Below are 12,934 nucleotides of genomic sequence, written 5' to 3' on the forward strand. Positions count from 1 at the left end.
GAGGGGAAAAGAAAGAATGTCTCTTCTAATGTTATAATGGAAGGAAAGTCTTTGATGAAGTTATTGAAGATGGTTGGGATTTGAGAAACTGCCCTGAGGAATTCCTGCAGTGATGTCCAAGGATATCTCATAAGCAATTGGACTTACTGAAGAGCTCTTTCAAAGTGCCAGCACAGAGACAACGGACAATGTCAGCATTTACTTTGAGAGGTAATTTTAATGTAAAAGCAAGATACACTGCTGAGGTTTTATAAAGGTGTTGGTCAGACCAAACTTGGAGAATTGTGAGCAGTTTTGGGCCCCATATCTAAGAAAGGATGCGTGGGGAGGTTCACAAGAATTATCCCAGGAAGGAAAGGGATAAATGTTAGGGAGGATTGCATAGGAGCTGCACTTGACGTCTCGGGAGTTCAGAAAATTGCGAGAGGATCTCATTGAAACCTATTGGATACTGATGGCCTGGATAGAGCAGGGAGAAGGAGATGATTCCAATAGTGAGAGTGTCTAGGATCCAGGGGCACAGTCTCAGAATAAAGGATCTCATACAGTCATAGAACACTCCAGCACCGAAACAGGCCATTTGGTCCATCTAGTTAATACTGAAATATTATTCTGCCTAGGCCCATTGACCTAAGACTAGATCATACCCCTCCATGTCCCTCCCATTCATGTACTTATCCAAACTTCTCTTAAATGTTGAAATTGAACCCACATCCACCACTTCCACTGGAAGCTTGTTCCACACTGTCACCATCCTCTGAGTGAAGAAGTTCCCCTCATGTTCCCCTTAAAAGTTTCACTTTTCACCCTTGACCCATGATCTAGACTCACCCAACCTCAGTGGAATGCATGCAATAACGTACGAGGATTATTTGAGGTCATTAGGCCTGTGTTCGATGAAATTCAGAAGACTGAGGGATGATCTCTCAAAACCTGAAGAAAGCCCTGGTGGGTAGAGTGGATGTCCATCAATAGGTGAGTCTAGGATCCAATGGCACAACCTAGGAATAAAGGAACGTCCCTTTAGAAGAGAGATGAGGAGGAATATTTTTAGCCAGAGGGTAGTGAATCTGTGGACAGCGGAGGCCAAGTCATTGGCTGTATTTAAGGCAGAGGTTGATAGTTTTTTGATTGGTAAGGGTTATGGGAAGAAGGCAGGAAAAAATAAAATGAGTCACAATCAAATGGCAGAACAGACTCAATGGGCCGAATAGCCTAATTCCACTCCTATATCTTATGCCTTATGGGTCAAATGTCCATCTTTGGTGCTGCAGCTGGTGCCTGGACGGAGAGCAGAATGAGCTGCTTTCAACCGTAGCTCCCATTAAGCCAGTGTGATTACTCATTCACGAAGGAAGGAAGCACCTTTCATTCAGAAAAATTATTGTGGTTAAATATTTACCTAATCTGCGTATGGCTGTCAGATCCAGAGCTGCCTTGTATAGGACAGCGAGAGACTCGAAGGCTGTTTCCCCATGTGACGCATTGTACATGCTATGAAGTGTCAATATTTGTTGTTCTGGTAGCTTTTCCGTGAAACTAGAGGTTGCCAGATATTAAGTAACATTCTGGCTGCAGTCAAAGTTTGAAGTGGTCCTGGAGCAGAGGGTAAGAGGTTCACTCAGTGCCACACCGCTTCCTGTTGGTGAGACAAAATGGAGGTGGCTGCCATGGTAACTGATCCACCTCTCCATTAGGATGGATGAAGAGGCTCTTTCTGCCCGTTTCCTTTAACCTCAGTGCAGTTTAGTCCAGGGCTTTTCCTCTCCATAGCAACAATCAGCAAAACAACAGAGCTTGAGTTATCAGAAGAGGCTAGAAAACCCTGGGCCTTTCCTCCATAATAGAGTAGGAGGCTGAAACTTAACTTACAGAAGTTTATAAACTCATGAGGGACATCATGATAATGTAGCAGTTGCCATCATGCTATTTCAGCACCAGTAACCCAGGTTCAATCCTGCCTCTGCCTGTAAAGAGTTTGCATGTTTTCCTTGGTACCGCATGGGTTTCCTCCGAGTGCTCTGGTTTTCTCTCACATTCCAAAGACGTACCGGTTAGTAGGTTTATTAGTCACATCGGTCAATTGGGCAACATAGGCTTGTTGGGCCAAGAGGGCCTTTTACTGCGCTGTATCTCTAAATAAATAAAATTAAATTAAAAATTGTTGAGGTGGATGGTCACAGTCTTTACGGGAGTCTAAAATCAGAGAGCACAGATTTAAGGTAGGAAGGGAAAGTTTAAAAGGGCATCTGAGGGATAGGTTTTGCACACAGAAGATGGTGGATGTGTGGAACGAGCTGCCTTAAGAAATGGTAAAGGTGGATACAGTTAAAATATTGAAAAGCAATTTGGACATGATTGAGGTGCAATTACCACCACGATCTATAAGGAGTGTGTATGTTCTCCCCATGACCATGTGGAACCAAAACTTACCTACTTGTGCTCTTAGCTCCGAGTGGAGCACAGGGCATTGATGACCTCCCGTCTCCATTGTCCTCTGAAGTTGATGGTACGGTTGGAGTTCATCAATGCTTCTGCAATCCATTGCATCCACCCTACCCAGGATTGGCTTACACAGCTTCACCAGAGGCCCATTGGTTGGCTCTACCCATTTCCACCTCTCATGCTGAGGGTTTAGGGTTGGACTTTGAGAGGTGTGGACCCAAAATGTTAGCTGTTCATTCCTCTCCATAGATGATGCCTGACCTGGCGAGTTATTACAATGCGGTTTGCAGGAGCTTATTGTGCGACATGACTATGTTTAGTTACTTGTAACCAATTCTTCAGCTGGCAAGTATGTGGAAGATGCAAAATCTTCTTTCATCTCATTAAACCCGCCTGGCTTCTAGAACTCAGCAAGTCAGGCCGCATCAGATGCTGCTTGACATTCTCAGTTCCTCCAGCATTTTGTGTTTGTTCCTCTGGGTTTCCAGCAATGGCTGAATCTCTAGTGTTTATTAGATGTGATGAGATGCCGGACTGGTGCGGCACCGTACTGCAGCAATCAGCGTTATGTCATTACAGCACGGGCCAGCTGGGTTCAGTTCCACCTCTATCTGCAAGCAGTTTCTACGTTCACTACGTGACTGCAAGGGTTTCCTCTGGGGGCTCTGGTTTCCTCTCACATTCCAACAGTTGTGTGGGTTAAATGAATCTCAGGGTAGTATATGGTAACATATGTGTGCTTCATTAATAAATTTACTTTGAACTTTGGGTTAGTAGGTTAATAGGTCACAATGGTGTAATAGGGTGGAGTGGGCTCTTGGGTCAGAGGGCCTGTTACCACATTGTATTTCTAAATGAAAATAAAAATAAAATAAGTGACAATTCTTTCTCGAGCATCCTGCTGTCCGTGTTCACTTGGACTTTGCTCTATTGACAATAATTAACCAGTGACTCTGATTAAAGTTGTAGAGTGAGTGGAGCTTCTGCATGCTTCGTTGCCAAACTATGGGTCAATCGTTTTCCTTCTAGTAATAATAAACAGCCCCTGTGTACACAAATCAAACTCAATAACTGACTTTCATTGGCAGCATTAAACCGAGCTCCCATCTGCCCTCTGCCGTGGGTGTAACAATCCTATGGCTTTGTCTTAGGAGCAGGGAGTTCAGCTCAGTGTCCTGACAAATACTTAACCCTTGGTTCATACCTGAAATCAGACAAATTAATAAAGTGGTTTATTGAGGAAGTAAGGGACAGTGAAAAGCTTTGTTCTTCAAGCAGTCCACACAGTGGATGTCAGTACATCGAGGAAGTACAAGGGAAAAGTACACAGAACATGCCAGCACAGTAAAGACCCTTCGGCCCACCATGTTGTGCTGACCTTTTAACCTACTCTAACCCTTCCCTCATACTTAGCCCTCCATTTTCCTATTATCCACTCCAAGAGTACCTTAAATGCACCTAATGTATCTGCCTCAGCCACCACCCCAGGGCATTCCACACACTCACCTACCTATGCCATCCCTCCCTATACTTTTCTCCAATCTCCTTAAAATGATGCACCCTTGTATTAGCTATTTCTACCCTGGGGAAAAAGTTTCTGGATATCCACTTGATCTATTGCCTCTTCTCATCTTCTGAATAAATGAATGAATTGAATTGAATTAACTTTATTTCTTACATCCTTCACATACATGAGGAGTAAAAATCTTTATGTTACGTCTCCATCTAAGAGTGCAGTGTACAATCATAGTAATTTATAATGGATAAAACAGCCAATGTAACATAGAAATACACTCAAATCAGCGTGAGTTGATCAGTCTGGTGGAAGAAGCTGTCCCGGAGCCTGCTGGTCCTGGCTTTTATGCTGCGGTACCATTTCCTGGATGGTAGCAGCTGGAATAAATTGTGATTGGGGTGACTCAGGTCCCCAGTGATCCTATGGGCCCATTTTAAGGAGATTGTCATTCATTCTTTTGGGATTCTTCTGTTTTCATGAATGTATGTGAAGAGTAAGTGTTTGTATACTGTATACGTTCTCTGATAATAAATGAAACCATTTGGAAGTGTCAGCTCTATAAAACCCTGGTTAGATCACAATGGAATATCGTGTTCCATTCTGGTTGCCCCATTACAGGAAAGATGTGAAGGTTTAGAAAGGATGCAGATTAGGGAGCATGTTTTGTGAGGATAGGTTGTGTGAGTTAGGTCTTACCTCTTTGGAGTGAAGGAGAATGAGAGGGGATTTGGTAGAAGTATACAAGATAATAAGAGGCACTGATGGAGTGACAGAGACTTTCTCCCAAGGCAGAAATGGATAATTCAAGGGTGCATTATTTAAGGTGTTTGGCGGAAAGTATAGGTGGGATGTCAGAGGTAGACATTTTACGCAGAACTATCCGTGTAAAACGCACTTTCATGCGATGGTGGTGGATTCAGATATGTTAAGGACAAGAGAGTGTTGTACTGTTCTATGTTCCTTGAATGTACAACTTGATGCCTATCTGAAAGTTACTTGTGGAATGGTGTGGTTCCTCTGCCTGACACCTGCTGAGATAATACTAAAGGCTTTCTGACAGTATTTCTCTGTCAGTCTCACCTACAGGCAGATCCAGATGGGACATCGCTGCCTTGCCCGAGGTTCCTTGCTCACATGAATACTTTGTCCAACAGTCCACCGACGCCCTGGGATTTCATGAACGCTCCCCGGACCCACTATCCTGAAGCCATTGACAGAGAGCCACGCACATCCACCAGAGAAATCCGGACATCAGCAGGTAGGAAAACTCATCACTGGTGCTTTTTATTTTACTTAGTGCGGCATAGGCCCTTCGGCTCAACAAGCCACACCACCTGGTAACCCAGCTATCTAACCCTAGCCTAATCACAGAACAATTTACAATGACTAACTGTATACCTTTGGACTGAGGGAGGAAGCTGGAGCACCTGGAAGAAACCCACATGCTCACAGGAAGAATGTATAAGCCTTCTTACAGAGGACATGGGACATGAACTCCAGACCTCGACACCTTGAGCTGTTAATAGTGTTGTGCTAACCACTACGCTATGGTACTGTGGCACCCCTTCTGGAGATGTAATGAACAAAAATACAGTTAGCTAAAGATTAGCTTTATTTGTCTCGCATACTGTACTTCGAAACAGCAAAACATACAGAGAAATGCATCCTTTGTGTCAATAACCAACACAGTCCGAGGATGTGCTGGGGCGGCCCGCTGGTGTTACTACACTTCTGGCACCAAAATGGCACGGCCGCACTCATTAACCTTAACCCGTACATCCTTTACAGAATGTGTGAGGGAGATAGAGAAACCCAGTACCTGGAGGAAATCCAGGTGATCGTGGCAAGAACATAGAAACTTGTCACAGACACCAGTGGGAACTGAACCTCGATCGCAGATCACTGGCACTATAAGCATTGTGTTATTCGCTACACCATTTTGTTCCCTGCACCCCTCCCCCCCCCCCCCACCCCGGGACTCAGATTGCAATTAATTGATGAAGAATTCCTGGACGAATGACCATTTTGCTCCATACAACGGTGTTCGCTGTCTGAGACATGTTACCTTAGATTGAACCCAGAGGCAGGTTCAACAAGGACGTCCCAAAATGGAACTGGAAAAGGACCCAAAGGGGATGAATCCATAGTGCACAGGGAAAAGAAAGAATTCAGTAACAATCAGCTGAAAGAACTTAGTGGGTTGAGCAGTATCTATGGGGTGAGAAGAATTCCAGAATCAGAATCAGGTTTATTGTCACTGACATACATATGTCGTGTAGTTTGCTGTTTTACAGCAGCAATACAATGCAATACAAATTATTATATGCTGAAAAATAAATAAATAGTGTAAAAAAAAAAGGAATGATGAGGTAGTGTTCATGGGTTCAGAAGTCTGATGATAAAGGAGAAGAAGATGACCCTAAAACATTGAGTGTGGGTCTTCAGACTCCTGTGCTCCTCGATAATAGTAGTAATAAGAAGTGCCTATGTCCTGGATGATGAGGCCCTTAGTGATGGATGCTGCCTCTTGAAGATGTCCTCAGTGATGAAGAGGCTAGTGCCTACAATGCACCCTCTGCAGCCTCTAGAAATCCTACACTTTGAAGCCTCCTCACCAGACTGTGATGCAAACAGTCGGAACATTCTCCAAAGCACATTGATGGAAAATTTGTTAGTCTTTGGCAACTTTCCAAATCATCTCAAACTCCTAAGTAGAGCGACTGGATCTTTGTGATTGCATCATTGATGACCTTTTTGTTTCAAAGCTCTGCACAATGGACCCACTGAGACACGATGGGTGAAGGTGCATCTAAAGGGAACCGAGGGAGGTGAATGTAAAAGGAATTGGGAAAGAATAAGGAACACAGGGAAAGAGTGGGGAATGGGATTGAAGAACCCCTTCTCTCTGCCCAATACTGACTTTGGAATGAACGTCGTCCTTTGTGCAGTAGCAATGTAGCATTTGACATTAGGGACATTTTGGATAGGCACATGAATGAAAGAAAAATGGAGGGCCATGTGGGAGGAAGGGTTAAATTGATCGAGGAGTAGTTTAAAAGGTCAGAGGGCGAAGGGCAAGTTCTGCATTATATGTTCTATGTTCTCATCCATGTCAAACAAATAATTTTGTAACATTGCAGTTAGTGTGTCACTACGACAGCTCAGGGCATTGGAGTTCGAAGTTCAATTCCAGCGTCGTCTGTAAGCAAGTTTGTACGTTCTTCCCACATGTGCATGGGGGCTCCGGATGCTCCAGTTTCCTCCCACAGTGCATGGATGTACCGGTTAGTAGGTTATTGTAAACTGCCCTGTGATTGGGTTAAATGGGTGGGTTGCTAGGCAGCATGGCTCACTGGGCCTGTTCTGTGCTGTATCTCTAAATAAACAAATAAATCAAATCCGGCAGACGCCTCCAGATTCCATCACCTGCAGTTCCTTGTGTGTCCAGAAGACTGAGACTATTTGGTAAGTCTTCCCACAGCCAGCACAGGCACAATGGGCGGATTGGCCTCAATGCCTGATCATTCCATGACCCAGTATAAAAGCAAGGACAATGAAGCAAATGCTGTTTAATAAACTGAGGAACTGCTGCTGTACAATAGGAATCCTGTTCAAACAATGTGCTGGCCAAATACTTGTCCAGCTGAATGGTTTTGTTGCTGAGGCTTGCTTTCGTTGAACACGCAGGCATTTATCAGCAGCCTCCCTCCCATCAGAGAGGGTACCTGAAATTCAGTGAACATTACTGCCGCTGTTCACCATATGGTGGCTGGTGTATGCATATCCATATCCAAAGAAAAGGGCTAGTTAATTTCTTTGGGCAGTTTACACAGCTAAGACTCTCTTGACACACGCCATTCAAGTCCTTTCTGCAGAACAGATGGGACGTGGCTGGGAATTGTACACGGATCACCGTGTAGACCTGCATCCCGAGTCATCCCTTTATTCCTCGAAGCAGGTCTGGTCACAGGGTGCAGAGGCCTGAAAATCAGGGCCTGTCCTCCAAAGATGCGTCGGTCCCTCAGTAAAAGGCCCAGTTTCAGTTTTGACCTCTTCTGTTTATTGACCGAATGGCTCAGGGGTCTGAAGTGGGGGGAGGTGGGGGAGGTGTTTGGGGAGAAGTTGTGACGAGGAGAGGAGGGGGCTGGACTAGGCCCACTCACAGCGCTGCCTCTCCCATGTCCATCTCTGGGCCTGCCATCAAGAATGCTGGGAGGGAGAGGGAGGGGATTGCTGGGTCCTATACTGAGAACACAGAACAGTACAGCACAATACAGACTCTTCGGCCTATAAGGTTGTGCCAACCCTTTTACCTTCTTCAAGATAAATCTGACCCTCCTTCATAGCTCTCCATTTTGCTATAGTCCATGCGCCCACCTAAGAGTCTCTTAAGTACCCCTATCAGCCTCTACCTGGCAGCACGTTCCACACACCCCCCACTCTCTGAGTAAAGATTTTACCTCTGACATCACCCCTATGCTTTCCTACAAGCACCTTATTATGTCCTCGTGTGTTGGCTATTTCTGCCCTGGAAAAAATGGCTATCTGTTTGATCTATGCCTCTTATCCTCTTGTACATCTCTATGAAGTCATCTTTCATTCTCCTTCACTGCAAAGAGAAAAGCCCTGGCTCACTCAAACTATCCTCAGAGGAGGACATGCTCTCTAGTACAAACAGCATTCCGGTAAGTCTCCTTTGCACCCTCCCTAAAGATTTTACATCCTTCCAATAATGAGGCGACCAGAACTGAGCACAATATTCCAAGTGTGGTCTAACCAGGGTTTTATAGAGCTGCAATATTACCTCATGGCTCTTGAACTCAATCCCCCACCTATCAAAGGTTAACACACCATCCGCCTTCTTAACCACCTTATCCACTTGTGTGGCAGCTGGTTGTGAGGGAGCCTTGCTGAGTTGCTGGATGAAGTTGGGGTTCCGCGGTCAGTGTGATGCTAGCACAGCTCAGGGTTCAGTGTTCACCTGTAAGGAGTCTCTACGTCCTCCCCGTGGAAAGTGTGGGTTTTCTCTGGGGGCTCCAGCTTCCTCTCACAATCCTAAAGCACACCGGTTAGTAGGCTAAATGGTCACTGTAAATTGGCCCGTGATTAGGCTAGGGTTAAACTGGGGGTTGCTGGCGGTGTGGCTGAAGGGTTGGAAGGGTCTATTCTGCACTGTAAATAAATAGATCAATAAATGAGAATTATCTCTTGCAAGAGCAAAGCACAGTCATAGCTCCAGCAGCAACTAACTCACACATCAGCCTCTACTGGAGTTGTAGAAATGGACACTGTCACTCTGGTTGCTGACTTCAGGAAGTGAGACAGCACACAGGGTTTTGTTTGCATCAACGGAGCTGAGGTTGGGCAGATTGAGAAGTCTGAGATCCTAGGAGTAAACATCATCACCAACAACCTGTTCTGCCAGGCCCAACCATGTTGATGGCACAGCCACAAAAGCTCACCAGCACCTCTAACCTGGTCAGGATGGCACCAGTGAACCACACTGGCATGTTGTGGGCTGCTTACAAAACTTGTAAACATATTTAAATACTCTCACTGCAATCTGCAGCCAGTAATTTTCCTTTAAGCAAGCTACTTTTGAATTGTCTTAATGAACTGGTGATTTCACGGTCTTCCGAAGGTAAGGACAGACTTAACTCTCACGCATGCAACTACGGCACCTTTCAGCAGACGAAGGCACATTACCATAGCTGGATGAGGGGGAAGAAGGGAGGACTGAAATGCTGAGGAATGGAAGTTCCTTTACCCAACATCTTATTAGTAAGTGTACAGTCACTGGACAACAAGACCAAGGACATTAGGGCAAGAATGCTGTATTGAAGGAAAATGAAGAACTGCTGTGTTCTGTGTTTCATGGAGACGTGGCTTGGAGAAGGCAAAAGGTGGGGGTCTATGTTTCAAGATAAATTCTTTATGGTGCTTGGACATACTGCTCTTGTCATACTCTTGTTCTCCTGACCTGGAACATCAAACAATTAAATGCTGACCATTCTACTTACCAAGAGAGTTTGCCTCTTTGATCCTGACTACAGTATACATACCACCAAAAGCTGACGTTAACCAGGCACTCAAGATATTGAAAGCTGCCATCACCAAACAAGAAACAACTCACTTTGATGCCTTTCAAATCGTAGTCAGGGATTTCAATCAGACTTACTTGAATAAATCTTTGCCCAATTACCATCAAGATATAGCCTGCAGCACCAGGGGTCCCAACACATGTGACCTCTGCTATACTACAATGAGGAATGCCTACCATTCCATACCTAAACAGCAATTTGGGAAATCTGATCATTGGCGGTCCTTCTCCTACCTGCAGACAGGCAGAGGCTAAAGAGAAAGGCGTCAGAGATCAGGATAACAAAGAGATGGTTGCAGGTGGCTGAGGAGCAGCTACAGGATTGCTTTGAATTGGTGGAATTTGCCATGTTCAAGGACTCATCAGAGCATCTCAATGAATACACCACAGTTGTCACAGACTTTATAAAAGCAGTTGTAGATGAGTGTGTCCCCATAAAATCATTCAGCGTCTTTCCCAAACAAGAACCTTGGATGAACCAAGAGATTAGAACCAGAATCGGACTCAGAATCAGGCTTAATATCATTGGCATGTGTCGTGAAATTTGTTAACCTTGGTCAAGTCGTCACTTTTTATTGTCATTTCAACCATAACTGCTGGTACAGTACATAGTAAAAATGAAACAACGTTTTTCAGGACCATGGTGTTACATGACACAGTACACAAACTAGACTGAACTACACAAAAAAAAAACAACACAGAAAAAAACTACACTAGCCTACAGACTTGGGGTATCTGTACAATGCAATACATGATAAAGTTTAGGAATAAAACAGAATTGCAGTAAGAATATATGTGTTTTAAATAGTTAAAATAGGTAGTACAAAAACTGAAATTTTAAAGAAGTAGTGAGGTAGTGTTCATGGGTTCAATGTCCATTCAGAAATTGGATGGCAAAGGGGAAAGAGCTGTTCCTAACTTGTTGAGTGTGTGCCTTTAGGCTTCTGTACCTCCTTCCTGATGGTAGCAATGAGAAGAGGGCATGTCCTGGGTGATGGTGTTCCTTAATGATGGACACCACTTTTCTGAGGTACTGCTCCTTAAAGATGTTTTGGACACTATGGAACCTAGTACCCAAGATGGAGATGACTGATTTTACAACTTTCTGCAGCTTACTTCGATCCTGTGCTGTAATCCTCCCACACCAGACAATGCTGCAGCCAGTCGGAATGGTCTCCATGGCAAATCTGTAGAAGTTTCAGAGTGTTTTAGTTGACAATCAGCTGAGGGTCAGATCAGGCCTGACGACCAAGTAAAGTACAGGAGGTCCAGGTACTATCTCCAGAAAGCTATCTCACATGCAAAGTGGCATCTCCAGAACAAACTTAGATCACAGAAGGATGCTCGATAGCTGTTGAATACTATCACCTTTTAAAAAGTGAAACCAAGTGACATAGCTGACAAAAAGGCTTTGCTTCCAGATGAACTCAATGCCTTCTATGCTGGCTTCGATCCTCAGAAAATGGAGTAACCTTCACAAGCTCCCACAGCCCCCAATGACCCTGTGATCTCAGTCTCTGAGGCTGACATGAGAGCACCCTTCAGGAGGGTGAACCCACGGAAAGCATCCGGCCCAGGTGGAGAGCCTGGCCGATTACCAAACCCCTGACCCCTGCGCTGAGCACTGGGTGGAGTGTTCACTGAGATCTTTAACCTCTCACTTTGGCAGTCTGACGTGCACACCTGCTTTAAGCAGGCTTCAATTAAACCAGTCTCTAAGAAGAACATGGTAATCTGTCTCAATGACTATCATCCAGTAGCACTTACATCCACTGTGATAAAGTGCTTTGAGAGGCTGGTGAAGAAGCACATTAATTTTTGCCTGAGAAGTGAGTAGGATCTTCTCCATTTCTCCACCATCACAACAGGTCAATGCAAGATGCCATTTCATTGACTCTTCACTCAACCCTGAAACATCTGGATAGCGAAAATGCAAACATCAGGATGCTCTTCATTGACTACAGCTCAAAACCATCATCCTCTCAGAACTAATCAATAAGCTTCAAGGCCTTGGCCTCAATGGCTCCTTGAGTAATTGGATCCTCGATTTCCTCACTTGCAGATCCCAGTCAGTTCAGATTGGCAACATCTCCTTCACGGTTTCCATCAGCACCAAAGCACCACAAAGCTGTATGCTTAGCCCCCTGCTCTACTCGCTTTATACTTATGACTATGTGGCTGAGCACAGCTCCAAAGTCATACTTAAGTTCGCAGATGATGCTGTCATTGGCCAAATCGAAGGTGGTGATGAATCAGCATACTGGAGGGAGATTGAAATCTGCCCAAATGGTGCCACAACAACAACCTTTCATGCAATGTCAGCAAGACCAAGGATCTAATTATTGACTTCAGGAGGAGGAAACCAGAAGTCCGTGAGTCAGTCCTCATCGAGGGGTCAGAGGTGAAGGTCAGCAACTTTAAATTCCTCGGTGGTATCATTTCAGAAGACCTGTCCTAGGCCCAGAAGGTACATGCAATTACAAAGAAAGCATGGTAGCACGTCTGCTTCCTTAGTTTGCAAAGATTCAGCATGACATCTAAAACTTTGACAAACTTTTGTAGATGTGTGGTGGAGAGTATATTGACTGGTTGCATCATGACCTGGTATGGGAATATCTATGCCCTTGAATGTAAAAACCTACAAAATTGTAGTTGATATGGGCAAGTGCATCACTGGTAAAGCCCTCCCAACCACATCTACACAGTGCATACTGCGCCATCCCAGGAAAGCAGCAGCCATTGTCAAGGACACCCACCACCCAGACTATGCTCTTTACTTGCTGCTGCAAGGAAGAAAGTACAGGAACCTCAAGACTCACACCACCAGGTTCAGGAACAGTTATTATCCCTCAACCATCAGTTTCTTGAACCAA

The 12,934-nt window shown here is 44.7% G+C and overlaps 1 protein-coding gene across 18 annotated transcripts in view; it reads left to right on the forward strand.

The window, feature by feature from the left end:
• The window catches only part of LOC132398701 (uncharacterized), a 173,400-nt gene that overhangs the window by 32,320 nt on the left and 128,146 nt on the right, over window positions 1-12,934 (forward strand). For 14 of the 18 annotated variants that reach the window (XM_059978497.1, XM_059978493.1, XM_059978494.1 and 11 more), the window contains one exon: window positions 5,036-5,219. The exons of 1 other annotated variant lie outside the window; for it this stretch is intronic. In XM_059978497.1, the coding sequence (XP_059834480.1) occupies window positions 5,036-5,219 (184 nt within the window). Of the gene's footprint in view, window positions 1-5,035; window positions 5,220-12,934 lie in introns of those variants that run through there. 3 more of the 18 variants (XM_059978505.1, XM_059978508.1, XM_059978509.1) reach the window with 2 other exon arrangements.

The sequence above is a fragment of the Hypanus sabinus genome, chromosome 8 (genome assembly GCF_030144855.1).
Source record: "Hypanus sabinus isolate sHypSab1 chromosome 8, sHypSab1.hap1, whole genome shotgun sequence".
Lineage (NCBI taxonomy): Eukaryota > Metazoa > Chordata > Chondrichthyes > Myliobatiformes > Dasyatidae > Hypanus > Hypanus sabinus.